The sequence below is a fragment of the Gobius niger genome (assembly GCF_951799975.1).
Source record: "Gobius niger genome assembly, chromosome: 3".
Lineage (NCBI taxonomy): Eukaryota > Metazoa > Chordata > Actinopteri > Gobiiformes > Gobiidae > Gobius > Gobius niger.
The window spans coordinates 12,931,775-12,958,180 of NC_136854.1; the positions used below are offsets into that span (position 1 = coordinate 12,931,775).

At 41.1% G+C, this 26,406-nt stretch overlaps 1 protein-coding gene across 1 annotated transcript in view; it reads right to left on the minus strand.

The window, feature by feature from the left end:
* The window catches only part of sdk1b (sidekick cell adhesion molecule 1b), a 332,960-nt gene that overhangs the window by 90,841 nt on the left and 215,713 nt on the right, over positions 1-26,406 (minus strand). Inside the window, exons 7-9 of the mRNA XM_079552609.1 lie at positions 6,966-7,068; positions 1,969-2,144; positions 1,192-1,275 (exon numbers count right to left, since the gene is read on the minus strand). Of these exons, the coding sequence (XP_079408735.1) occupies positions 1,192-1,275; positions 1,969-2,144; positions 6,966-7,068 (363 nt within the window). The remainder of the gene's footprint in view (positions 1-1,191; positions 1,276-1,968; positions 2,145-6,965; positions 7,069-26,406) is intronic.

Sequence of the window (26,406 nt, forward strand, 5' to 3'; positions counted from 1 at the left end):
CATTCCCTCACGGACTCCCAAACATGTACTGTCCAGGCCTGACCCTGCTTAGCTTCTGAGATCTGACGGGATCAGGGTTAAAGAAAGCCCAGAACCACACTCCAAACATCTACCCTTGGATACAACATGTGTCAGAGGTCACAGCTGAGTTGTTACTATGCTGCAGTGGATCAGTTCTCTGTTACTGTCATCCTGAGCAGCGATATTACATGTTTAAGAACAGCATTATTCTACTCCTCATAATGGCGGCCTTAACTGTGTATGATGTCATTGGAAACCATAGCTATAAGACAGAAGAGATATCCAGTGTTCCATTCAGCTCCATTCATTGTAATGATCCCGAGTGGTCTGTGAAATCAACATGGCTGCTCAATCTCCTCCTACGACGCCTGTTCCTTAACTCATTGACTGCCAGCCATTTTCAAATCAGAGAGCTCCCCACTGGCAGAGGTTTTTCAGGATTTTGACCGTTTTTTCAAGACCCACGGAAAATGTAGGTCAAGGTCTATGTCAATACGAAACCCACCAAAAGAAAGATTAGACTCTCTTCTTAAAATAAAGTTTGTTTGTACCTCTTTCCATTCTTTAGTAATCGTCCGATTTTAACAGATTTTAACACCAGACATGCTCAAGGCTTTGCTGCAGCTGTTCCCATTGAAAAACCTAATTGACGTCTATAGACGTCATTGGCAGTCAATGTGTTAAAAGGGCAAACGCGTTGTCACATGGGTCATAGCAATTGTTAGAAAAAGAAAAACTCTTTGGAGCCAGGCTTTTAAGCAGTTTAAACGAGGTCCAAAGCTTCATTAGAATCCAGTTTCCAAAGTGTCTTTTGGAGTCGCAACTGGCCACCAGGGGTATTGTCAGCTTTCCCAAAGAAAAGCGATTTGAAAACGCACGTATTAAGTTCAAACTGTTAGCCGTGGTCCCACCTCATTCCTGCCCTGTCCTAACATCTCAGTTCTTCACAGGGATGTTCACCATCAAGAGAGCTGTACATCACATTGATGCTAACAACTCCTCGCATGCTAACTACATGATAGTTTTTTATACTGTATACTTTTAAAACAATTTCTATTCTATGTACTAGTACAAGAAAATCTGGTAAAGACCTTACATTGTTTGGTGTGCTAGTGCAAACCCCCTGATATGAATTAGAAAACAATAATATGATGATAAAGTGTGCAGTACCTGTAGCCACACATGGGATCTCCACGTTCCTCTCCAGGTCTCCGATGATCCTGCTCTTAGGCTGCATGGCCAGGGCAGGGGGCGCTGTAGAGGCAGAAAATTGCCAGTTTATGAGAAGAAAAAAATCAATCAATGTGTGTGGAAAAGTAGAGCCCAATCCAATTGTTCTATAATAAACAAAAGACAATAAGGGCTTCTTTAGTTTTTGAAACAGCTATTTATTAGTAAAAAAAAATCAGCAAAAATTCCAATTCCGCCTTGTTTTTTGCAGTTCAAAGCTCACAGCTCACATCAGGCTGTGCATTAGATATTGAAAAAGTATTAAGTCCGAGGCTGGAAAGTTTGGAGTCTGACGGAGCTACTAAAGTGGAGATGTTTTTGCATGAGTGGAATGAAAACCTCATTTGGAGAAAGGTTTTGTAACATGGGTGGGTGGGTGTGTGTATTTCTCCCGTCTTCAGCTGCTGCTGTTTCCCAGAAAGGAAATTACCATATCTGGATTACAGCATCATCTCAGTCATGATGTTGTCATGTTACACACTGGAACTAAACATGTCAATATTTGTGAATGAATGTGTGGGGAAACCGACCAGTGTGCCACGATGTTGTTGTTATTCCCTGGAAATCTCTGGCTCGCAAGCGGACAAAACGTCAGAATATAAGCATCGTGCAGGGTAAGGAAGGGATTAACTAAATTCACAACATACCTGAAAAATCGTCGTCATTATTTCTCTCTATTACCCTCCCTCTGTAACGTGAATGGTAGTGCCCCCTCACCTATGACCGTGAGGTGTGCCCGGGCCTCCACAGGTCTGGTGGTGCTGTTGCTCAGGGCGGCTTCGCAGATGTACATGCCCGAGTCTGAGGAGTCCGGCACGGGCAGCAGCAGACGGGGTCCGCTGCCTATCCTCCGGCCGTCTCTCTTCCACGACAGCAGCAGGTTCTCCACCGGCCTGCAGACACACATGAAGTTCAGCGTTATTAATATCCTACATTACTACATGATGCATGAGAGACGTAGCATGTAGAATGTGTCACATGACCGTACGGAAGATGGACCAGAGACATGACGGACTCAGTATGAATGAGGGGTGACCTCTTGTAGGAGACAGTCACCGATCCTTGGATTTTAAGAAGCTATGCCATGTTTTACGTGCATGGTGAGCTTTGGACGCGCCTCCGGGGCGTCCAGCGCGGCCGACGCTAGAGTTGGGAAAGTTTTTGTAGAAATTTGCGAGCATTGACCAATCAGGAGCTTTCCCCAACAGTGACGTAGGTTGCAGCTGAGCCACCGGGTCAGATTCTACACCGGCCCGCAGATGCAAACAAGTCATGGAGGATTAGCTTAATTGTGAACCAAGGCAACAGCAGCTCTGGGACTTTTACAAAGACACACATCAGTGTTTCTTTACCTAAACACCCAGGATTAAAAGCGGCCACAAGAAAACTTATTTCAGTGGCTGAATCTGCGCTGGGAATGTGTTTGGGCCTCGATGATGCCTGTTGTAGCCTTACCACCGGAGAAAGCTAATGCTACAAGCTAAATCTCTGGTGCTCACGTGAAAACGTGCACAAAATAAAGTCAATAAAACCACCATCTCCATAAAGAACCGTTTCACAACGATCACACACTGAGCTGAGCACTGAACATCATCTACAATTAGCTCCGGGAGAAAACCATTTCATTTCATTAATTTCATTTATTCATTTATTTGATTGGGACAGTGCGTATTAATGATCAGGCAACTGCTGTAAATATGCCGGATTTAGCTCAAGGCTAATTTCCATTCGCAGTCCCAAAAAAACAAGACAAGAACATACAAACTATACACAGAAAACCATAGCTTGTTAGCTCAGTTAGCTCGCATCGAGCTCCGGTTTCCTCCCGTGAAAACAAGTGTTATGCACTAATAACGACAATAAAGCTGTAACTACATAGAGGAGCCTTTAAGATGATCACACTCTGAGCCAGGCTTCACGCATGTGTGGTTTATTGCAGACTTTTAATCAACAATGAGCTGTTGGCGACTGTAACATGCTAACAGGGCTAGTTGGGCCTATAGCCACTTGCTACCAGCACAAAATATGTCCCATGTTCAATCGCATGGGCTGGATATAGGTTTAAATACTGCGGAGACCATGACCAGACTAGTTTGTCCCAAACAGTTTTTCAGACAAGAGCTACTTCAAAGATGGCTACAAAACACACTCTGAGCTGACGTGAGGCCAGATTGTCTTGACGCTCGGTGACATTTGTGACAAGCGTCTGACTTCAGTAAGCACAAGCGTCCAACTATGGGCTTTAGCCGCGTTTTTGACACTCAAAAGGCATTGGGTTTGGAAGCACCTTAATGGAGGCCGAAACTACACCAGCTCTGATTACGGTAGTTGTTTGGAGACAGACGCTTATTGAACTCTCGTTTTACGTTTACTTTGAAAGATATGAAAATGGATACCTCGTATCTAGGAACACAGACAGGTAGGTTTATGAAATAATACAAAAAAAACCTTTGCACCTTTTTGTGTAAAATGTGAAAAATGCCAGTGCGAAGATGCCCTGAGAGTACTTCTAAAAGCCTGCGTGATGCTTAATATATGATCTTTAAGAGCATGGGACAAGTCAAGTGCCGGGCCCGGGCGAGTGTGAATGGAGTGATAAGACGCCTTGAGTTTGAAGAGGCTTATAGGTTCTCAGCGCTTTCATGTGGATTAGCTTTTATGCAGGCGGTCATTGCCAAAGCCCTGTGTAGAATACGGCTATTGTGCCTTTTGAAAAGGAGGATGTCGTGGCGGAGATGGTCAGAGTGGCAGGTGAAGAGAGAGGAGTGAAGTGGAAGTGGCACACTTGAAAGCCCCACATAAGCTCAATAGACAGCACTTAGATTTGAAGCCTGGTTTGACCTAGCTTATAATATATTTAAAGAGGAACTTTTTAATTCGTTGTGGATATGAGAATAGTCTTCATCTTTAAGTTTCAAGATTTATAATGTAAAATAAGGAGTAAAAAACAGGACTGAAATTTCAATCTAAATATCGTTCAACCATTACATCCTTTCTCCACAGGGGCTGGTGACCCCGGAGTTTGAGGTGGTTTTCACACATGTTGGAGCGCCTTATGGGTCGACCCGAGACTATCCTAGTTTACTTTAAAGTTAGTTCAGCTATAAACTTGATCCATTTTGCCTCGCCAGAGCAGTGATCCAAACGTTCTCTCTATTCATTGAAAATAAGTTCTTTGGGCAAAAAAGGAGGAATGAAAGTGAGAGTTCAGCTCGAGGTTGGTGCCTTCACCCAGACCTCCTGCTTCAGCCGGACTAGTTTAGACTGGTCTAAAGTGCTGCGGTTGGACTCACACTGACTCAAAAGTGCCACTCTCAGGTCGAGAGGTCGACCTAACCAGAGCCTGTGTGAAAACCACCCACGACATCTACAACAGGTTCAACATGTGCATTGTAAACTGGGTCCACACAACACAAGGGTTCAGAGATTATAATATGTGAATATGTATCAAAGAGGATAGACCTGAAGAATAAGAAGAGGGAGAAGCAGAAGAAGAAGAAGAGGAAGAGGAGGAAAAAGAAGAAGAGGAAGAGGAAGAGGAGAAAGAAGAGGAAGAAGAGGAGGAAGAAGAGGAGGAAGAGGAAGAAGAAGCATAAGAGGACTAGGAGGAAGAAAAAAAAGAAGAAGAAGAGGAGGAAGAGGAAGAAGAGGACGCAGAAGAAGAAGAGAAAGAAGAGGAAGAAGAGGAGGAAGAAGAAGAAGAAGAAGAGGAGAAAGATGAAGCAGAGGAAGAAGAAGAGGAGGAGGAGGAGGAAGAAGAAGAAGAATATGAAGAAGAAAAGGAGAAAGAAGAGGAAGAAGAGGAAGAAGAAGAAGAGAAAGAAGAGGAAGAAGAGGAGGAGGAAGAAGAAGAGGGAGAGGAGAAAGATGAAGCAGAGGAAAAAGAAGAAGAGGAAGAGGAGGAAGAAGAGGAAGAAGAGGAGGAAGAGTTCTAGGAGGAAGAAAAAGAAGAAGAAGAAGAGGAAGAAGAGGAAGAAGAATAGGAGGAAGAAGAAGAAGAAGAGAAAGAAGAGGAGGAAGAGGAGGAGGACGAAGAAGAAGAAGAGGGAGAGGAGAAAGATGAAGCAGAGGAAGAAGAAGAGGAGGAGGAAGAAGAAGAGGATGAGGAGGAGGAAGAAGAAGAAGAAGAATATGAAGAAGAAAAGGAGAAAGAGGAAGAAGAAGAGGAGGAGGAAGAGGAGGAAGAAGAGGAAGAGGAGAAAGAAGAAGAAGAAGAAGAAGAAGAAGAAGAAGAAGAAGAAGAAGAAGAAGAAGAAGAAGAAGAAGAAGAAGAAGAAGAAGAAATGCATGAAACATCAAACTTGGTAGAGATAAATAGTACCTATAAAACCATAAGGGCTTAAAGGAATAGGCCACCGTTTTTACATACTAAGATATGTTCTTACCTCACTTTAGACGTGTTAATATATCCCCGTCTGGTCTTCGTCCGTGCGCTCTGCCAGGCAAACGGAGCACATACGCAGCCTCTCCCACATGTCACATAGCTCCAAAAAAGCTCACGATAGAAGCTACCAAGCTCTTCCACGTGTTCCCTATTTAAATAATGTTACGTGAAGTGTTTTCATATGAAGTATATTTACACAGAAATGTAGCATGTCGATTTTATAAGCAGATAAAAAGGGGGACTATATTGTGAGGCGTAATGATACGAGGAGTAAAACATCCGCGCAGTAACTCCTAAAGGTTATTGACGGAAGTGAGCGGGGGAAGTCTTTAGGAGTTACTGCGCGGACGCTGTGCTCCTCGTATCATTACGCCTCACAATATAGTCCCCCTTTTTATTTGCTTATAAAATCGACATGTTACATTTCTGTGTAAATATACTTCACATGAAAACACTTCACGTAACTTTATTTAAATAGGGAACACGTGGAAGAGCTTGGTAGCTTCTATCGTGAGCTTTTTCGGAGCTATGTGACATGTTGGAGAGGCTGCGTATGTGCTCCTTTTGCCTGGCAGAGCGCACGGACGAAGACCAGACGGGGATATATTAACACGTCTAAAGTGAGGTAAGAACATATCTTAGTATGTAAAAACGGTGGCCTATTCCTTTAACTTCAATTTCGTTGTATTTCACAATGACAATAAATTAACCTGAACTGTTATTAATATTCTTTAAGTACTTTAAGTAATCCTTGTAAATGGAAAAGGTGGACAACAACACAAACCTAAATAAATCTTAATTCTAATAACAATCTCACTAATTGTCAGGAAAAAAAAAAAAAGCAAATAGATCAGAGAAAGGCCTCCTCTGACGGACCCGGGTTTTCATTTTCACCGAGAAAGCTTGGATTAATAATAACTGATGAGTTGAGTAATGGTTTTGGTACACAAAGAGAAAAGCTCCTCTTAATTAGACGGGGGGAAACTTCATTTGCATTTGGTCAGGCTTCGTCTGCAGAAATGAAAGCCTTCCGGGGGAGCTGTTCTAAAAAGGGCTACTGCCAGCGCCCAAAGCTACAGGTTGGACCCGCCTATAGCGCGCTGCCCTTACATTAGCGTTACGTCGCGGCGCTCTCACCCTTCGCTCAGTCTTTCCCGGACTGGGTGCCTGGTTTCAAAGCGTCCGGGCCGGCGGTGCCTGTTCGGGGCGGTGAAAAGCGCGGCGGGACAGAAGTGCTGAGCGCAGACTCCGGTAATTGCCTGAGCAGATGCGCGCAGGTGCTGAGAGTAATTGTTTGTCAGGCGCGCTCGCTGTGATGCATCATTCTCACCTGGCATTGGCGAGGCACTCCAGCGTCGCCGTCCTCCCCGCCACCGCCGTCGTGTCTTTCGGAGCCACCACGATCACCGGGGCCACCTGCTCCGTGTCCGGGTCTGACGAGGGAGACAAAGCAAAGTGTTAAGAGCGAGAGAATGCACCTGCAGGCAAATCGCGGATGTTTGTTCCAACACAAGTGACTACTAATCAAATATTACTCCAGGCTGCTCTGTCACATGGTTACTTTAAAGTGAAAGCACTGAAGTATTTGCTGTAGAAAGTATGGTAAGTCCGTGGTACTTACAGTGGTAATTACTAGTAATTGAGATTAGGGTTAGGGAGTCACAGAGTTACCACTGTATCTCTCATTACTACTCATTACTAAGAGATACATGGGTAACTCTTAGTAATGAAGGTTGTACTTCTATTTACTTTGGTATTTTAAGTGATAGTTTCTAGTTACAATGATACATCTATGGTACTTACTGGCTGGTAATTCAAGGATACTACAGCAGCAATTCATAGGTAGTAAATGAGGTACTTCTACAAACAAAATAATTTCTAGGATTGTGTGACTATAAAGCAACATAAAACAGCATTAGGGAAAACAAGAAGTACAACCTTCATTACTAAGAGTTACCACTGTATCTAGAAGTACATACCTTGTAATTATCACTATAGCATCCTTTAAGTACAACAATAAGTACCTAGAAGTACCACTAATATTACTAGTATTCAACCACTGTAAGTACCACAATAAGTACCTAGAATTACCACTATTATTACTAGTATTTACCACTGTAAGTACCACCATAAGCACCACTGTAAGTACCACAATAAGTACCTAGAACTACCACTATTATTACTAGTATTTACCACTGTAAGTACCAAGGACTTACCGGCCCGAAATGTAAAGTGTTACCAAGTATTCAAAATAGAAAGTATATATCAGTTCAAATTAGGACTGAAAAATATATCGTTATCGTATTGATATCGTGATATGAACATTCAAGATACTAATATCGACAAAGCAACGATATATCGCTATCGTATCGAGATATGAACATTCAAAATATTAAAATCGAAAAAGCAAGATATAAAAAAACAATATAGATTTTCATCAATAAAACTGCACTCTTTCGTATTATGTTTTTATTTTCTTGAAAAATGCTTGGTTTTCCGCTAACACATAGTTATATCGTATCGATATCCACGTATCTGGCATGAATATCGAGAAATTTTGTCCATATCGTTTAGCCCGAGTTCAAATAAATGTGAGGAAGACTCATCTGCAGCTATAAAAACACAAAAACTGCACCCGAATTCCTCTTGTGTACGGCAACACAGCAGGGTCAAACCTGCTGTGTTGCCGTCTAACATAAATTAAAAACATTAAACCATCAAATTATAGCCTCTAAGCACTAACAATAGCAACTAACTCCTTAGCCTTTCATGGGGTCGACTGTTAGATCTCTATGCAGTTAGTGAACTAGAGCTTCAGCAGCATTTTGAACAATCTGTCCGTCCTTAAACAGGGGAAAGGGAAGTGACATCACCAACAGCTGTTTTTCTTCTTCTTTAAAGTTATTGGTGGAGTGCAGGTCAAACAAAAGGCGCAGTGGCTTGATAGTTAGCATCGAGGCTCCTTTTCCTAACTCCTTCCTAACTGACTTACCAATTCGGAAGCATCTTGCCATGGCGCACGCTGACGCACATCCGGTTTGGCGTAAGAGCTCTTACCAATCTGCTCGTTTCGGACGCAGCCTTATATATGTTGTATATAGCATGTACGTATGTATATAAAACACTACATATGTACAGTACTGCATCTACTTTGTTACTGACCACCTCTGCTGGCAACGGTATGAATATAAAGACCGATGTATCAGGCCAATTGAGGAAATTCTACCATACAAATTGAGTATTCAGCATGTTCCAGTGTAAGTACCATGGATCTTTGCTGTATTCTTATTCCTGGCACGAACATCATTAGACGTACTTTTGTTCCTGTGTGTATAGATCTACATTAGAGTAGAGAGCTTTGAAGACTGAGGGATAAAGACGCTATGTGCTTTGGTCCTAAATATTCTATTTCTTCTCAGGTAAGGCAAATGCAAGCACGAGTGAGGGGGAGACTGTAGCAAAGGGCACTTGTTGACTAAAGACGATGTTATGTTCTAGCTTTATGAAAAGGGAAAAGCAGACGGCTGTGAAGAGCAGAAGACGCCCTTTGGAAATGTCAACTACATAACTCTTTCCCCTCATTGTCTTTCTCGAGGTTTGAATCCTCCACCTGTTGACGTCACGAGGTGGCGCTCCTCTGGACTTTATGCTAATTCCGGTGCTACAACATCAAAAGCGTTTGTTCCACACAGCTAACAACTGTTGTTTCCGAGCTGCATTGAGCTGCCTCAGACCGAAGCGAGTGGGAGGGAACCCGGTGTTGGGGACAGTCCATTATTGTTCACTTTGACCGAGAGCGCTTGGCAGAAGTCAGCTGACTCCTGCTCACACTGCTGGGTCTATGCTAGCGGGTCGGCACATAATGAGCTCCTTCTGGACATGATCCCAGCCCGGCCCCGATCTGACTGCGCTGAACTGGAGGAGCGAGGAGGAGGGATGAGGAGCGCGGAGCCTGGAGATGGCAAATGTGTCAGTTAAATAAGGAGCAAGGGGTTATTATGAAGAATAGACTTATTAGAGGTGCCGTGTTATAATGTTGTTGTAATGTTGCTCATTAAAAAGTAGCTCTGTTGTCTTTTTGAGTCAATTACGCATGTTTGGGTAACCTCGCGGCACCTATATGCTTTGTGCGTGGACTGTTTCTGGCTGACTTCTTGTTAGAAACGAATATGTAAAAACCAGCTCGTTGTGCTATTTTAACATTTGCAGGAAACAGTTGTTATCCTAGGAAGTTAGCATCATGCTGCAATGCTACATTCCGTGCACCGAGCCTAGCTAAAAGGACGTCTGCCTCGGTTTATTAGAACAACTATGCGAGGGTTGGTTTTCGAGCAGATTGAGCCTCAGTGAAGCTCAACGATACCGTAACTCCCGGATACTGGAAGCAACTTTCCATACATTTTTGCTATTGGGACTTCAGACTTCAGAGACAGGATGGCGGCTAACCTGCTATGTGCTAACTACTGACCATAGATACAGACGGCATTGCGTCATAGAAAGGAGCGTGGCTTCGTCGAGGGGGGAAATAGAATCTTTTGGGAAACACAATTTTTCACTCTTTTTAGCCATATCCTGGCGAAATCTAAACTTGTTTATCACATACAAATGAAGTCTTGTCTAAATCGAGTCCATATGGATGTTTATTCAAAGCAGATTGTTCAGTAGAAGCGGAAAAAAACGGCAGTCCTAGCTAGTGCTAGCTAGCGTTGACATGAAACATGTAGCATCGTGTTAGCATTCTCCATTATTTATATAATTATGGGCTGTTGAACCACTTTGCTCCTCTCCTTGTCTTTGTATCTTTATTTAGGAGAACTATATTCATAATTCAGCATTTGTTAAAGTAGTTTTTGAATAATTAGAGAAAGTTTAGATTTTTCTCCAAATTGTTTTCCCCCTTAACTGTTTTCAAACATGACCATATTGGGGCGATTCCAGAGATGCCATCTGTATCTATAAGACACATAAATTCCAAGATTTTTCGGAAACTTCACAAATCAGAAAGTGATTTTGCTGTATTTTAAAGCATTTGTTTGTTTGTGTTTTCTTACAAAATGTCCGAGCTATGGTCAAGTAGTTTGCACTTAGCTGAGAGCCGCCATCCTGTCTCTGAAGTCTGAAGTCCCAATAGCAAAAATGTATGGAAAGTTGCTTCCAGACAGTTGCCTTCAAAACACTTGATACTTTTTTTTTACTTTTGGCACCAGGTGAAAGGCAGGTGTGCTGAGCTCTATACGTTTGTTATACAGAGTTTAAATATGTTAAAACTAAGTATTTTCCTCCCCCTACATGTTCCAGCCATGTCCTAATGTGTAGAATGAGCTCAGACCTGTTCACCACAAGTGCCTCTAAAATCCTGCACTGTCACTCATGCATGAGCTTAATATAGACACTGCAGTTACCCGTAAGACCTGAGGTGGCAGTAGTGAGTATAAAAATGAAAAAAAAAAATGTCACGACTTCCGCTTCCGGTTCCTAGCAGACCGGCAAATATGCAAGAAAAACACATAAAAAACTATTAAAAACAACCATGAATATTTCTGAAACTCAACGGAGAGTTACTGAACCTACTTATTTCTCAGACCCATTAGCCAAAAATGCCGCACCCACTGCTAAAAAAAAAAAAAATTACTAAAGTCGCAACTTCCAGGTTTAGCGGAGCTGCTGCGCCGACTCGGACGTTAGCATTTTTCCCCGCTAAACCCGGATGTAGCAATTTTGGTAAATATTACTTTTATAGCAGTAGGTACAGCAATTTTGGCTAATGGGCCTGATAAATAAGTATGAACTCTCTGTTGAGTTTCAGAAATATTGATTGTGGTATTGTAGAGTTTTGTTGTAGTTTCTCATCACCACTTAACACAACGCTTCATACAAGGGGGGCGTGGCCTAGCGAGGTGGAAGGAAGTGTCCTGTTATTTTTCACTAATTTTAGATGTTTTCTGTTGGAGTATGAGCATATTCAACAAATACACATAAAGTCATGTCAAAATCGGATTCTAATGAATGTTTTGAGACAACAGGTTGTCCACTCAACGCGAAAAACCGGCACCCGAAGCTAGCATTAGCATGTGGCATGAAGCTAACACTACCATTATGGTTAGCATTCTCCATTATTTATGTCTTTATGAGCTAAAACCCAATGCTCCTCTCCATACCTATTTAATATAAAATATATTTAGAATTCAGCATTTGTTAATGTTAATGCATGTGTTAAGTTAATGTAGCTTTGGAGTAATTGGTAAAAGAGTAAAAGGGTAGTTCTTTCCCCCTCTTTGTTTTCCCCCTCAGGCAGCTTCAGGGAGGAGGGTCTTAAAGGGACAGAGGCGATTTGCAAAACGTGTCGTTCATACTGGAAGATAAAAGGGAAGAATTATTATTTTTATTAATTATTATTTATTGTTTTAATTCCCTTGTATTGTTTTTAACAATTTTATTAAACTTTTTTATTGCATGTTATTTATGTATATATTATATATTATGTTATATATTTATTTTTAATGATTTTGTTTTAAATTATTTTATCTTTTTAGCTGAATGTCTAGTTTGGTTTCACTTGATTTTATTATATTTATTTATTTTCTATTTCCTATATTGCCGATCTTATGTGCAACACTTGTTGCACATGTTTATAAAATGTGCTATATAAATAAAGTGGATTGTATTTAGATAACAGTTTAGTTATATTGTTGTTCTCTCACTTGCAACAGCCTGACTCAATTAATATATATACTCCTTATTAAATGTGTGCATTTGTTACGCTAGCCTTTGGCACTGAGATGAAAAGGCTGACCATATGTTTAATTATCGTTGGCCATTAGCTTGGAGATGACAATGCTGACCTATCTGAACACAGAAATATTCTCCTGGTAATTACATTCATACATCCTGCATAAACTTTTTTTTTTTTACACATTATCATAACCCACCAGCTGCTTCCTCTCTAATCTTATAATGTTCCTTTATTTGAGCAAGCCTCCGCTAAATCCCAACAAGAATGCAATAGAGATGAAAAGGAAGTTGCTGCTGTGCATACAACCCATTCTGAGAGTTTGAAAAGAATCTGACTGGTTAACTGTGGCGAGCCCTGACAAAAAAGGTAGCAAATGAAAAAGAGAGAGAAAAAAAAGTGAAATTACAGCCCACAGAAGGCTTAGGAGAGTGAAGGACGCTCTCTCTCTGTTTATCTGTGGAAACATCCCAGCTGCACTTTGCTTTCCGCTGGTCACTCACGCCCTTTCTGAAAAGAACCAGTGGAGGAACGATCGGAAAAGCTTTTTGGAAATGCCGTTCAGGGCTAAAGGTTACCGAGACTGGCTTGAAAAGACAATGAACGGCATAAAAAAGAAGAAGAAAAAAACGTATTTAACCTACTGCCGCACTCTGCTGCACCGACAGAGGTTCATTCAGTCTCTGCTGCCAAGAGTTTGTTTTGAAAACAAGATATTTGAGTGAAATTAGGCAAAATATTGAAATACACTACCAAAACAAACATTCATAAACCAGATTTGGAAAGCTTTGCCACTGAAATGAAATCCTTTTTACATTTTAAAGCGGGATATTGTGAGTTGCTCCAGTCGTCGAGTAAGTATTTAAGTAAATAATAGGACTAATAGAATGTTTTTTCTTTCGATACCAGTACTTTGACGATACTTGGTTTGCGATACTAATACCTGAAGGATACTTTTTTCGATACCTATATTAAAATATTTGTCATCTAGGACCAGTGTACTATGCTGATTTTATCATTTTTATAGAAGTGTGGTGACAGGTTCTTCTCATCCATGTACATTACATTGCATTGTTGTGTGTTGACCTGCATATGACATATGAGGGGAGGGGGGGTATCATTTATTTGAGCTGCAACAACTAACTCACTTCCTTTAAGGTGCATATGACAGGTTTTAATGCTTTTGAAAATATGACTTATTTAGATGGATAACATCCGTTGCATAATTATCATTTTATTTCAGTGAAGCAGCAATTTCAATAAAGGAATGTTTGGCAGAACAGTTGTTTTTATTTGAATTTTTTAGAAAGTGACCCACAGTGGCAGTGCGGGTCAGTCGCTGAGGCTCAGGACTAACACCTGAACACCATTTCATTGTATGCTTATGACAGATAAAGCATCTGCTGACTTACTTACATAGAGGGAGGTAACGTTCCATAGCAGTTTGACTCATTTCCCCATAGATACAGACGGCATCTCGTCATAGAAGGGGGCGTGGCCTCGCCAAGGGGGAAAATAGAATCTTTTGGGAAACACAGGTTTTCACTCTTTTTAGCCATTTTCAGGCAAAATATAAACTTTTTTATCACATACAAATAAAGTCAAGTCTAAATCGGGCCCATATGGATATTTATTCACAGCAGATTGTTCAGTAGAAGTGAAAAAAACGGCAGTCATAGCAAGCGCTAGCTAGCGTTAGCACAATGCTTTCTCGCATTTCTAGTGTTCTCTGTTTTTTTGGGCTGTTGAACCACTTTGCTCCTCTCAATGTCTTTTTTACCTTTATTTATTAGAAAACTATGTTCAGAATTCAGCATTTGTTAAAGCAGTTTTTGAATAATTAAAGAAAGTTTAGATTTTTCTCAAAATTGTTTTCCCCCTTAACTTAACTGACTATATATGGGCGATTATAGAGATGCCGTCTGTATCTATTGACTTGACATGGTCGGCACAGCAACAGTTTAAAATTGTTTACCTTCTTCTATGTCACTTCCTGTGGTCGTCCAATAAGGAAGTGAAACTATAAACATCAAAAAAAATGGCCAAACTACAGAAAGCTGGGCTACAATCTTTAGCAAAATCTTAAATATAATTGTGTTAACTATGTTTTTGCAAAAAGCATCAAAACTGTATTATTATTATTTATTTTGTTTCGATACCTGTGGAACCCATTAGAAATCACAGTGTTGTCTTTACAAAATACAATTTGATACAGCAGCAGTAGCATGGATGAAACACTACAAAGCTTTCCCAAACAACGGTATCGGGAACTGGAGTCGGCCACACGGAGGGACAGGGACAGGTCATTCCAGAATCAGGTGGCAACAGCCTGAAAGGAGGTGTCCCTCAGGGCTGCTTTTTAAATTCTTTCCGTGGATTACAAAACAAAAAAACAAAAAAAAAGTCTTGGTTTTTGGTCACGCATGATGTAAAATGGAATATTTTGTGCTTAGTTTGTTGATAAAAATCGCTACTTTAAATGACAAAATCTGAAATCCCAAGGCTTTCAGAGCTGCTTCCTCTGTGTGTGAGGGAGAAAGGGCTAGTTCCGCATCACTGGAGGAGCATGGCGGTTTTGTAAACAAGTAAAAAACATGGGAAATTCCAGCCACGCCGCATGTCCATGGATTTTAGGTGTATTTTCTTTATAGGTACACTTGTATTCCTACATACACCATTTTAAAAGAGACAGACAGTATCACGCAAAGAGCTTTAACTCTGGCCCTCAAGATGATTTCGAGAAACATTATTACACAAATCAGTACTTTTAACGTTATTAGAGTGAAATGGGAGGAGAAAAAAAGGTAGAAATACTGTCAATACACCCAATTAGGTCATATATGACGTACAAGACTGGCATTTGAAAGAAGTGCACTGGAAAAAGAATAATCGTTTTAAGGAAGAAATGACATACTTGAATTAAGAGATTAAATCTAAGGTTCGGTCTGGTTTTAGATGAGATTAAACCTCTAGCAGTAGTTATTCTCTTAATTCAGATAATTTTGTGTCATTTCACGTGAAAAACAATTATTTGTCTGATTTCTAGTGAGCTTTATTCTTGTTCCATTGGCACTATAGCATTTGTATCTTGGATTAGGTCAAACCGACTCAAATTCAACAGAGGAACTTTAACTCAAGCTATTTTAAGTCATTTATCTCATTTAAGATGGTCATTTTTCCAGTGTTGTGCATTACTTTGGGTTAATAATCAGCGGTTTCGGCCCTCGGTCTATTAACAATAAAGAAAATCGGCCCTCCGCCAAGAAACTTGCCTACCCCTGGTGTAGTGTGTGCACACATTTAAGCATTGTCTATCAATGTAGTTTCTCCATCCTTCACCATCAAACATAGTATACTTCAAAGACAAAATGAAATAAACAATGCAAACAAAAGACAGGTGGGACATGTAAGGCGTTACCTTTCCACCCGCGATTCTTCTTGCCAACTGCCCGTCAGCCGAAGGAAAACAAAAACAGAATGTGATGTGAGAAAAGAAAAGTCAAACCAAAGCGTGACAAAAGAACGGCACAGCAAAAAGGTTGCGTTCACGTGACTCGAGCTGGGGCGGTTTCAACATTTGCTTGGACATTGTTTCACTGTTTCCTCACGTCTGTTTTCAGATTGATCATTGATCATTCTGATTGTTCTGATCAAACTAATCGCAAAACTGATGGTCGTTTCATCGGTTTTTGATTAACAGAATTTAATTTGTAATAGAGAGAGTAAAAAGCTGAATTTTGAACCCAAAGTTCACCTTGAATAAGGCACAAAAAGCTGAATACATTATGAGAACAACGTAGCGACAGGTTCAGGTAGTGTATTCATTCTTTTTCAGTAGATAAATAGTGAAAGAACATTTTGTGACCCACCAGGTGAGAATGTTTTTACTTTATTTATTACTTACCATAGGCTTTATCCTATCAAAAAAAGCCATAATTAGAAAGACATGAAACCTGTGCGCCGAGTAGATATCGGCGTCATTATCAATTATATTCTAGCACATGAACACAACCTCTTCGGAATAGAAATGAATGGTGGAAAACAAACAGAGGATGGATGGCAGGAGAGACATATTCAGAGCCATGCATCAAACAGCACACAATACATTCACTACGGCCAACCGGGCTCCATGGACCATTTGTCATGAGAGGAACAAGAAAATGTGCAACCGGCAGAATACTGCTAATGGACGCGGTCCAAACTTGTCCACAACTTTGCAGACAAAGTCAGTTTTGTGTATTGCTAGAAATGAAACTCTGCATGTACAATACTTTTTACAGCATTTTTTTATATTCAAACATTTGATCAAATTATCTGCTTCGTGTTTCTTCTCCCACATGGATTTAAATGATATGAGGCCTCACAATATAGTACCCCTTTTTATCCGCTTATGAAATCGACATGTTGCATTTCTGTGTAAATATACTTAAAGGGACACTGCGTAACATTTTGGACTAAACTGTTGCCGGCAAAACAAAACATGCTCCTAATGACCAGCTCAACACTGAAAATGCTGTTACTGCAGTGGGTAATCAAAGAATGGAATTGGATGGGAACCTAACCTGTTTAAATCTCAAATTCCACTGCCTTTCGTCACATCTCCATGGAGACGAGCTGGAGACGTACCCACTCCCGGGAAAGTTTACAGTCACATCTTAGAAGAGGTGATTCTCATAAATGTTTGTTTGTACATTTATGAGGTATTTTTCAATGATGAAAATATCTGTCATAAAATAAATACCTGTGTTTCCAATGTATTTATTGGGTAAAATTCTACCCACCCCTCCTGGCATCGCCACCTTAACGTGGTGGAGGGGTTTGAGCACCCGAATGATCCTGGAGCTCTGTTGTCGGAGGCTTCGTGCCCCCGGTAGGATCTCCCAAGACCAGACGGGTATGTATTAACTCATCTAAGGTAAGAACATATCTCAGTATGTAGAAACGGTGGCCTATTCCTTTAATCGACAAAAATATTACTTTGGCTACAATCGGGACAAACATTTTTAGTTACAGACAAAGCCAGGAAGGGTCTAGTTTCATGTACAGATACCAAGTCAAACCAGTCTTGTCTCGGTCTACACGACACTACCGATTAATGTTTCTTTTGGAAGTAGCACTAGTACCATATCCAGTTGACCAATGCCTGCTCATTATTGTTGTGAAAATTAGCCAGAACTGCAATGTCCTCCGGATCTGTGACAAATGGTCGACGCTAGGGTTTCCCTCAGTGTTTACACTCAAATCCACCTACAGCCACCTTGTGCTTGCTAGTGCTAGCCGCTAAAGAATAGGGTGCAGCTACGATAGGCTCTTATCGGCTCTTTGTCGGCAAGAAGTGTTCCATCATAAACTCTAAGCACAACTTAGTGTGCAGACATTTCAAAGGCTGCTCTATACTGTATAGCTGATGGTATTATTGACTTTATTGGTGTCTATTTCTTGCTTTCATATGATTTATCTGAGTTAGCTGTGATGGAAATCTGTCTGTCTAAAGGCACTTTCACACCAAAGCAATAATCTCCAGTCGGTCCTGGTCGGGCAGGTTTTGGTCGACATCGGGACGTGTGTGTTTGGTGTGGACAGCACTGTCGGTCGCAGAGGCCGATCTGTAGAGGTCGGTGTTGCTAGTTTCGAGTAATTGCGAGTCCCTCTTGTGATTGGCCTAGTGTTACCGGCTGGCAATGAATCAGCGGAACATTATGAGAGCTTTTCTACGCCATTTTTGAGTCATTGAACTTCCTAAAATTGGCTCTCTCGCGCTAATTTTGTCATGCATTATCATCTAGCCAGACAAATGTACAAACTTCTTGGTGACATAAACTCACGGGACATAAGCTCACGGGACTTCATGAGAAAGCATTTCGCTCGCCAGAAACTGCAACCACACAGCGTTTGAAAGGGGACTGAGGCATTGTGCAGCTAGACGTACGCTACTGTTGGACTTGGTCTGGGATTCTGGTCGCTTCAATGTAGATGTCGCTCTGAGCAGATGAGGCGGGGGCCAGACAATAGGAAACCCGAGCAGACAAATGGTCGTCCTGCCCCCCAGACAGCGACGGGGTTGGGTCGGTGTGAATCCACCTTAAATGGCTCCAGCCGCCACATTCTCGGCGCTGATCCAGCCACTAAAAGCTAGCTCTCCTGTCATCCTCGTTTGGATTAGTCGTGCGCCACTTTGCATAACGGCATCTCCGAAGTAGCTACCACAATGTTGAGTTGATGTTCCTTTCCGGCATCCTGACATTCGGTTTTCGGGGCAGGGACAGAACGCGCAGTATCTTGGAACCTATTCAGTGTGTGCTTAGACTCAGCAGTTACATGGTGCTTTATTCTGACTACTTTCAACCCCCAGGCAGGTCATGGGTTTTGGCAATCCTGTTCTAGTCATACAAGGTGGGAGATTCCACTTTCCCCTCGTTCATGTAACCACGATGAATGCTGGGGTAAGATTGTGATTGCGCCGCTTTTCCTCCTAGTTCTTGCCCAGAGGAGAGCACAGCGGAGCAGGCTGTCCTCGGGGGTCATTAGCGATTTAAAACGAGCCCTAAACAACCCGCTGTTCTATTGACAACCCCAATGTCTCTAACATGCGCGCATCTGTTCGGTTAACGCACGTCGATTTTTGCTCTGAAAATCAGTAAACCCGCTCCATATGTTTCCTCCACTTTCATGATGCGCTCTCCGGTTGTCATGCCGAGGGTAGAGCCAGCTCCAGGGGAAATCCAATGGTCCGGACTTTAGGAACATGGAGAAGATTGCATGAATGGAGTGAAGTACTACTCTTTGGTCTTGATTTAGCTTGAAGGAGACAAATCATGCACAATCGACTTGTTTTTCTTTTTAGATTCAAACCACGTTCTAACGTTCTTTCGTCAATAAAGGGTCTGAAGCTATGACTATGTTTCGTTTTTTTCCTGCTCTGTACTTCCTGGCTATTGCGTGATTGGATAACCACAAAAGTGTCCTACCCAAGTCTGTTTTTTTACCGAGTCATTCCCACTGCTGCCTGCAGGGGGAGCACTATCTCTTGAAGGTGCGGATCTGTTGGCCAACAGTCCCGCTATTTGAGCCCATTGTCGTCGACTTCTGCTCAACTTTTAACAGAAGACAAACATGGGCTGTCACTGGGAAAAATACAATTGTAGAAGTAAAACAGGAAAGTGGGACTGAAGTCCGATTCTAATGGAGGAAACGCGATGCGAGCCAAGTTTTAAAAGCCCCGTGCTATTACTAAACAGGACACGCGTCAATGGCAGACCATTAGAGAACACATTATTATGGGGAACATTGCTTTTCCAGAAGGATTTACATACGCAGATTCACGCATACTACGAGCCATTACGCCGATCGCTAGCAAACAGTGTGGATCGCGGGGTCCGGTCTTTCCATTTGACACATGGTTTGTCCCAGTCTGACAGATTCAGGTCATACAGGATCTGTTTGAAATGAGCATTCTATCCCCATACAAATGAATGGAAAGCCAGTCCCTATGGCGAGGCATGACTTGTCCGTTTCATGGCATTTATAGAACTTCTGTTGTTTCTCCATCAGTAACATACGTTTAGTGGTCATTGGATGTGTATCCGACCCCACGCACCTCCATCATGGACAACACCTCCCACCCACTGCACGGGACTGTAGAAGAGCTGTGCAGCTCTCTCAGTGGCAGACTGAGACACCCTCAGTGCAGGACGGAGCGCTACCGCAAAGCCTTCATCCCCACTGCTGTCAGACTGTACAATAAGACTGTGAAGTAACGCCGACTGTAACAAGTGAATTTCTCCTTTGTGAGATCAATAAAGGTTTATCTTATCTTATCTTATCAAAGTTAACGGAATATTAGTTAGATGTCACTGTTCTACGCTAATTCTCAACTAAAGTAAATCTCAAAAGGTCTGTACTTTCATTAATGGCTTTGACCTCACCTAAATGTGATCGATTGGCCTGTCACGATAACAAATTTGAAGTTCCATATATTGAGGCAGGAAAATATCGCGATAGACGATATTATCGTCTGTAAAGATACTACATACTACATAAAGCAGACCTGGATAAATACAATGATTCAGTCCGGCCCTCAACTTGTAGAGCATAAATTCATAAGTATGTCCAAAAAAAAAGCAAGTCTCCAGCCCATTCCTGTGCGGAGTTATGATGTTTTTTAAATGACCAGAATGTTAACTCCAGCCACTAGGGGGCTGCTTAAATAAGAATAAAAGGAAAGAATTCCACAGGTGTCCAGCAGAGGGCACTGACGTAGTAAGAAATCAGGATATTGAGTTTATTGATTATTGAATGAATATTGATTACAGTGTAGCAGAGACTTGTGACACAGGCTTGTAAAGTGCAATAAGAGTAAATCTTTTTTATGAGGCTTCAGTCCTGTCCGGCTCATTATTATTCATTTATTGAAAAAAAAAGTCCTCAATGTATTTTCCCAATCAAAACATTTTATTTTTATTTTGGAGCTTTTGTTTATGGACACCAGCGATACACTATTATACTTATATCCCAATTTAAGTTTGAGTTATTATTGGTGTGGCCCTCCGACTCAATTCAGGCTTCTGGCCCCTTAAGAAAATTAATTGCCCACCCCTGGTCTAAAGCATAAAAAGGACAGTGAAAACTGGTCCTAAAACTGGTTCATCAAATCCTAAAATACAACACAAGCTGCAGTAAACTTGAAACATGATGTAACCCAATTTGATTCAGTTAAAAATCAAAGTTTTACAAAGAAAAAACTGGGCGAAATTGAACGATAAGTCAATATAGTAATTATCGTGACAGCCCCAGTGATCGACGGGTTGACAACGGCTGAAAACATCTGGATCCTTCATCATTTGCGATGTTTGATGGCTAAATGCTAACGGCTAAAAGGGAAGCACATTGAGCAGGCTAGCGAACCGTCTTTTGCTAACTGTCCGGATACAACGGGATTGAACGCCGCAAAATAGGAGACTTCGCGGAGCCTTAAATCCCGTCCATGAGCTCCCGTCGCTCACCGAGATGACCAGGAGTGGGTGTTGCGGGGCTCGAGCATCCGCCCGAATATCAGGGCACCCAGGCGAATTCGCCGAGAGCCGTCTCCTTTCCGTTCTTCTCGTGAATCAGCAACTCATTTCTTTCTAATTTTAACTCCTGGACGTTGCCCCGAGAGCATGAATCCAGCCAAACCAACTCACCTGTTAAGCGTCTGTCTTTCAGAAAACCTCAGTTCCATTTGAGTCTATGCATTGACTCCTGTCAGCCCGTCTGCCGCTTTAAACCCAGGTTCACCCTTCCAAACCGTTTTCGTCCCAATTTATCCTGTCAATCTTCTTCTTTGCTTTTCTGTAGCTCACACCCACACACACACGCACACACACATTTTTTACATTCACTCGAAGCACGACAATTTCCTTCACGAAACAGATGTGGTGCCTACTGTTTTTCAATCTCTCAATCAAAACTCTTTCTACTTCTATTTCTACTTCTTGTATTTGATTTCGGAGTCTTGGTTTGTTATTTTGAGGTCTTGATTATTCCGAGGCAATGAGACTGGAATCAATGCTTTGACGTAACGAAAAATTGCACAGGAAATGAGAAAGATAAGTAGCAAACAAGGAGGTGGTCACGTTGTATTAGGATTTCCAGCTCGTCAGTTTCCAAACTTTTCACAGTTGGTGCCGGCTAAGAATAAAATAGTTGGTTTTCAAAGAGGCCTTTTCAACTAGTACATACTTGGTTCTACTCCTGGGTTGTCCAAACTATGGCCCTGGAACCAAACGCCACCCTATGACTCTTATTCTGTGTGTGTTTGTTGGCCCTCAAGCGTCTTGATTGGTCTAAACTGGTCCAGCGTGAAAGGTTTCATAGGGACAGTCCCCAATCCCCCCCCCCAGTCCTTCTTCTCTGTCACAGGATTTTTTTTAAATATATTTCTACCAATGTGAAACAGTTTAAACTCAGATACCTCAGGCAAACTCCTGTTGTGTTACAGATTTTGAATTTCTGCTCACCTCACTTTAGTATTGGCTTGGTTCGCTGTGGCCCAAGGTGGGACGGAACAATGGTGTGCTGGGTAATCGAGAGTGTCAGGACGTTTCCCGCTGGGCCTCGGAGCTTTTTTTTTTAAATTAAGGCGAGGCGCTGCAGGTGAATGGGGGTAAAACAAATAAATAAATTGTGATATCAATTTGAAACTCCTGCTGTAGATAACTGATATATAGGTGAGACTCAGAACATTAGAATATTGTGAAAAAAGTTATTTTATTTCTGTAATTGAATTTAAAATGTGAAACTAATATATGATGTAGTCTTGTGGCATGGAAATTAACATACTGTGTGTCAAGCCTTTGTTTGTTTTCATTTTGACAATTATGGTTTACACCTTGTAAAGCTTTTTGTAATTCATGTAGCTCTTATATTTGAAGAGTTTCGTGGCGCTAGGCTAATGCTAGGCTAGTGCAAGGCTAGCGCATTTCTATTATATCAGCTAGCCTGCATTAAAAACAATCTGACACACTCCACAGTGCAAGTCACTTATAACGCCAGACTAACCATATAAATGTCTGTGTCGATAGAGTAATTTAAACCATTTTGCATTTAAAATAACTTATATTTGAGCAGCATCAGCTGCACGGTTGTTCAAGCTACGCGGCGGCAGAGTGATCTGCAAGAAAATAGTCCCTCAAAATGCAATCATTCATGTGATGCAAGGTCAGTTATATTCCAAAAATTATTCTATGGACACAGACATTTATATGGTTATTCTGGCGTTATAAGTGATTTGCCTCAGGTGCTCTGTGGAGCGGGTCAGACTGTTTTTAATGCAGGCTAGCTGATACCATAGAAATGCACTAGCCTAGCGCCACAAAACTCTTCAAACAAAAGAACAGCATGAATTACAAAAAAATATCTCCAGAAATCAGCAACACTCTGGATAACTAGGAAATGAGGCCCCATGTCAAAAATCCTGAAATATCCCTTTAAGCACAGGGTTAACCCAGTAAAAATGTCAGACTGAACCAGGCCTATACTTTGAGTAAACCAACAACAAGCTAGTACCACAGAATCAATCAATGTGTTTTGAATTAGAAGGCATTTAAACTGGAGAAAATAACTAAATTCACAACCCGAGAAAAGTAGTTCCAATCTTCAGAACAGTGATATAACTATTTACAAATATGTAGGAAAATAACAATTTAACACAGATATTTTGTACCATTCTTGCTTTATTTCCCACATTGAATCATTTCAGTGTTTTCTTGTCTTTTTTTAAGTCGACCGTCACTCTTCACTTTTTTCCGTGTGGCTCAGTCAGATTTGTCTAACTCTAAGCTCGATGGAGACAGACGTATGTCCTTTCTGTCGACGCTGATCCGGCACACGTCCAGTTCACTTATGGCGCTCTTTGATATCCGCGTGTGCCGCTGTCACTCTCTGAACTGCGTCGAGTTAAAATAGACCAGGGTTTTCAGCTTAAAAACACCAGGTTTTTTCACGCACACACTATTTTTACCCACCCACCGCGAGTATGGATATAAATAATGCAGCGGCGCGGAAGTGTTTGGATGAGACAGTTTAGCCGACCTTCGGAGAGGATTGAAGAGTTGACGCTGGAGCCGCTACATTATTTCACAGATAAACTAAGCAAATCTGCCTTTCTGAGCTTTTTACAGTTTTAAGGATGCTCCAGAAGATTAGAGAGAAACATTCTTGGACCTGTGCTTTGTTTCAGTCATGCATGCTTGAACGTTCCTGCCCTTTTGGCTGACTACAGCTCGTTTTCAGCCACTTAATCCGCTTTGTGGAGTAATAACTCTGACGCTGTGTAAAGCTAATCGTTCGGATGCGTTTGTTGTTTTGTTTTGCTGAAAAAAGCACACTTAGGAATGGGTGCTTTTACTTCAAAATCCAGACTCATCCCATTTTCAAACAGTCAAAGTTGGAGGTAATTGAGTAAAACCTCGTAGCTGCTGCAAACAAACTGGTTTCTAGCTCTCACAGACCTTTCCAAAAGAAAAAAGAAAAAAGGTAGGTGGCACTCAGGCGGAAAAGTCTGAGAACGACTGGTTAACAGTTTCGATCTATGGTGGAAAAAACATTTATCAATATCAGAGAAACAAGTTGATTACACCAGTTTGAACCGGTTGGTAGTGATGGGCGATGTCAATGTCTTTTTAATCAATGCGATGCCGATACTGTTGGGGTCACACCGATACTGGTCATTTCATATGAGTCAATGCATTTCAATCAATTTACTAGGGCAGAGACGATAAACTTTTGTTTTGATCCAATACATATTGCGATACAGTAAGTAATTATGATTAAGTAATATGTTTAAATTAAAATGTGTAAAAAGAAAACAAATCATGTGTCCAAAGCTTATAAACCAAATGGCATTTGACATTTATTGAAGTGTTTTTAATGAAAAGTGCATGAACACAAAAAGTGCATGAACACAAAAAGTACATGAGAGGCATTACAGCGCACAGAGCAGTATACGCACAGAGATCTTTTTCCATTTCAACCGATCATTATTTTTCACTGGCACTGTTATAGACGCCACACGAACACAAGCGGAGCTTTAGCTGCTCTGACGCCGTGTGTGTAAATTGGGCATAACTGTTTTGGGAAAACCAAGGGGTCCAGGATAAAAATGCCTCCAAACACAAGTATTGAAAGTATTGCCATACTTGATAAAGTATCGATACTTGGTACAGCAGCAAAAAGTATTGCGATCTGATATTTTGTCTCAGCCCTACAGTATACATTTCTAAAAATGGCTATAGGCAAGTTTTCGGAAACACCTTAATTTACACTACCCTTGATACATTGTACCTGCCACATTTAGTACAATGTAATGTGAAGTATATGTGTAAAATGTGGGTTACATACGCAGTAGAATTATTTGTATTTGTATTTTGGTGGTACATAATGTAATAAGACATGAGACCCTAACTCTAACCCTACCCTTAAGCCCTGACCGTAAGGGTCTTATGCTTTATTTCATTATGTACCTCCAAAGTACTAATACACATGATTCCATTGTGTATGTACTACATAGGTACAAGTAATTACAGATTGTTACAAAGCAGATTACAATGTACTTAATTTAGTTTGGTACAATGTATCATGGTAGTGTACAATAAAGTGATACCAAGTTTTCTTGGTGGAAATTTTGAAAGAATTGAGTGTATTTCTCACTTAAAAAAAAAAAAAAAAAACTTTAACAGGCATTTGATCTTAAATTTGTGTTGTAAGATGGTTCTATGCTGGAGGGCCGGATTTGTTCCCCGTGCCTGGAGTTACCTACCCCTGTTTTAAATGATTAATATGTAAGGCTACCATGAAATGTTAATCTGACTGCTTATTTAAACATATATATATGTGTCAAACAAAGTATGAAATGAATACTTTGGAGCCAAACAGAACATAATCCTGTAGCTCCTGTAGCTGGTATTAGCTTGTTCGTTGTTCTGTGTGAAAACCCAGGGGTTTTCACACAGAACAATGAACAAAAACAATCTTTTGTGTCTGATAATTGCTGCCACACCTTCTATTTTACATAAGCTAATTAGTTTTGACTAATTAGTATTGACAAGTATGAATATATAGGCTATATATGGATACTATGGAATCGATCCATTTTTCATACATGACTTCAGTAATCTCCAGGGAAAGTGACATCTCCAAATTCAGACGTTTCCTCCGTTCACCTCCAGTGTCGCCTTGATGAACAAATCGACTCTGTTTAGTTGGAAGCAGAAGCGTTCTCCTATTCTCCTAAACTCCTAAACTCCTAAACTCCTAAACTCCTATTCTAAGGTGTCCTTAAGTATTTCAGAAAGCTGTAGAAATGCATAATATATAATGCATGAGGCCTTTAAAGCTCAGCAGGGACCACTCTGCGCTGATACACTACATACAACACGCTACGACTCTTTTATATTCACATCTACATCCATGTAAAGAGAGTCTTTCAACGTCTATCGAGCCTCAAGGGACAAGCGCAGTGTAAATATAGGAACTTCAGTCTGTCCCCTGGTTTCCATAGAGC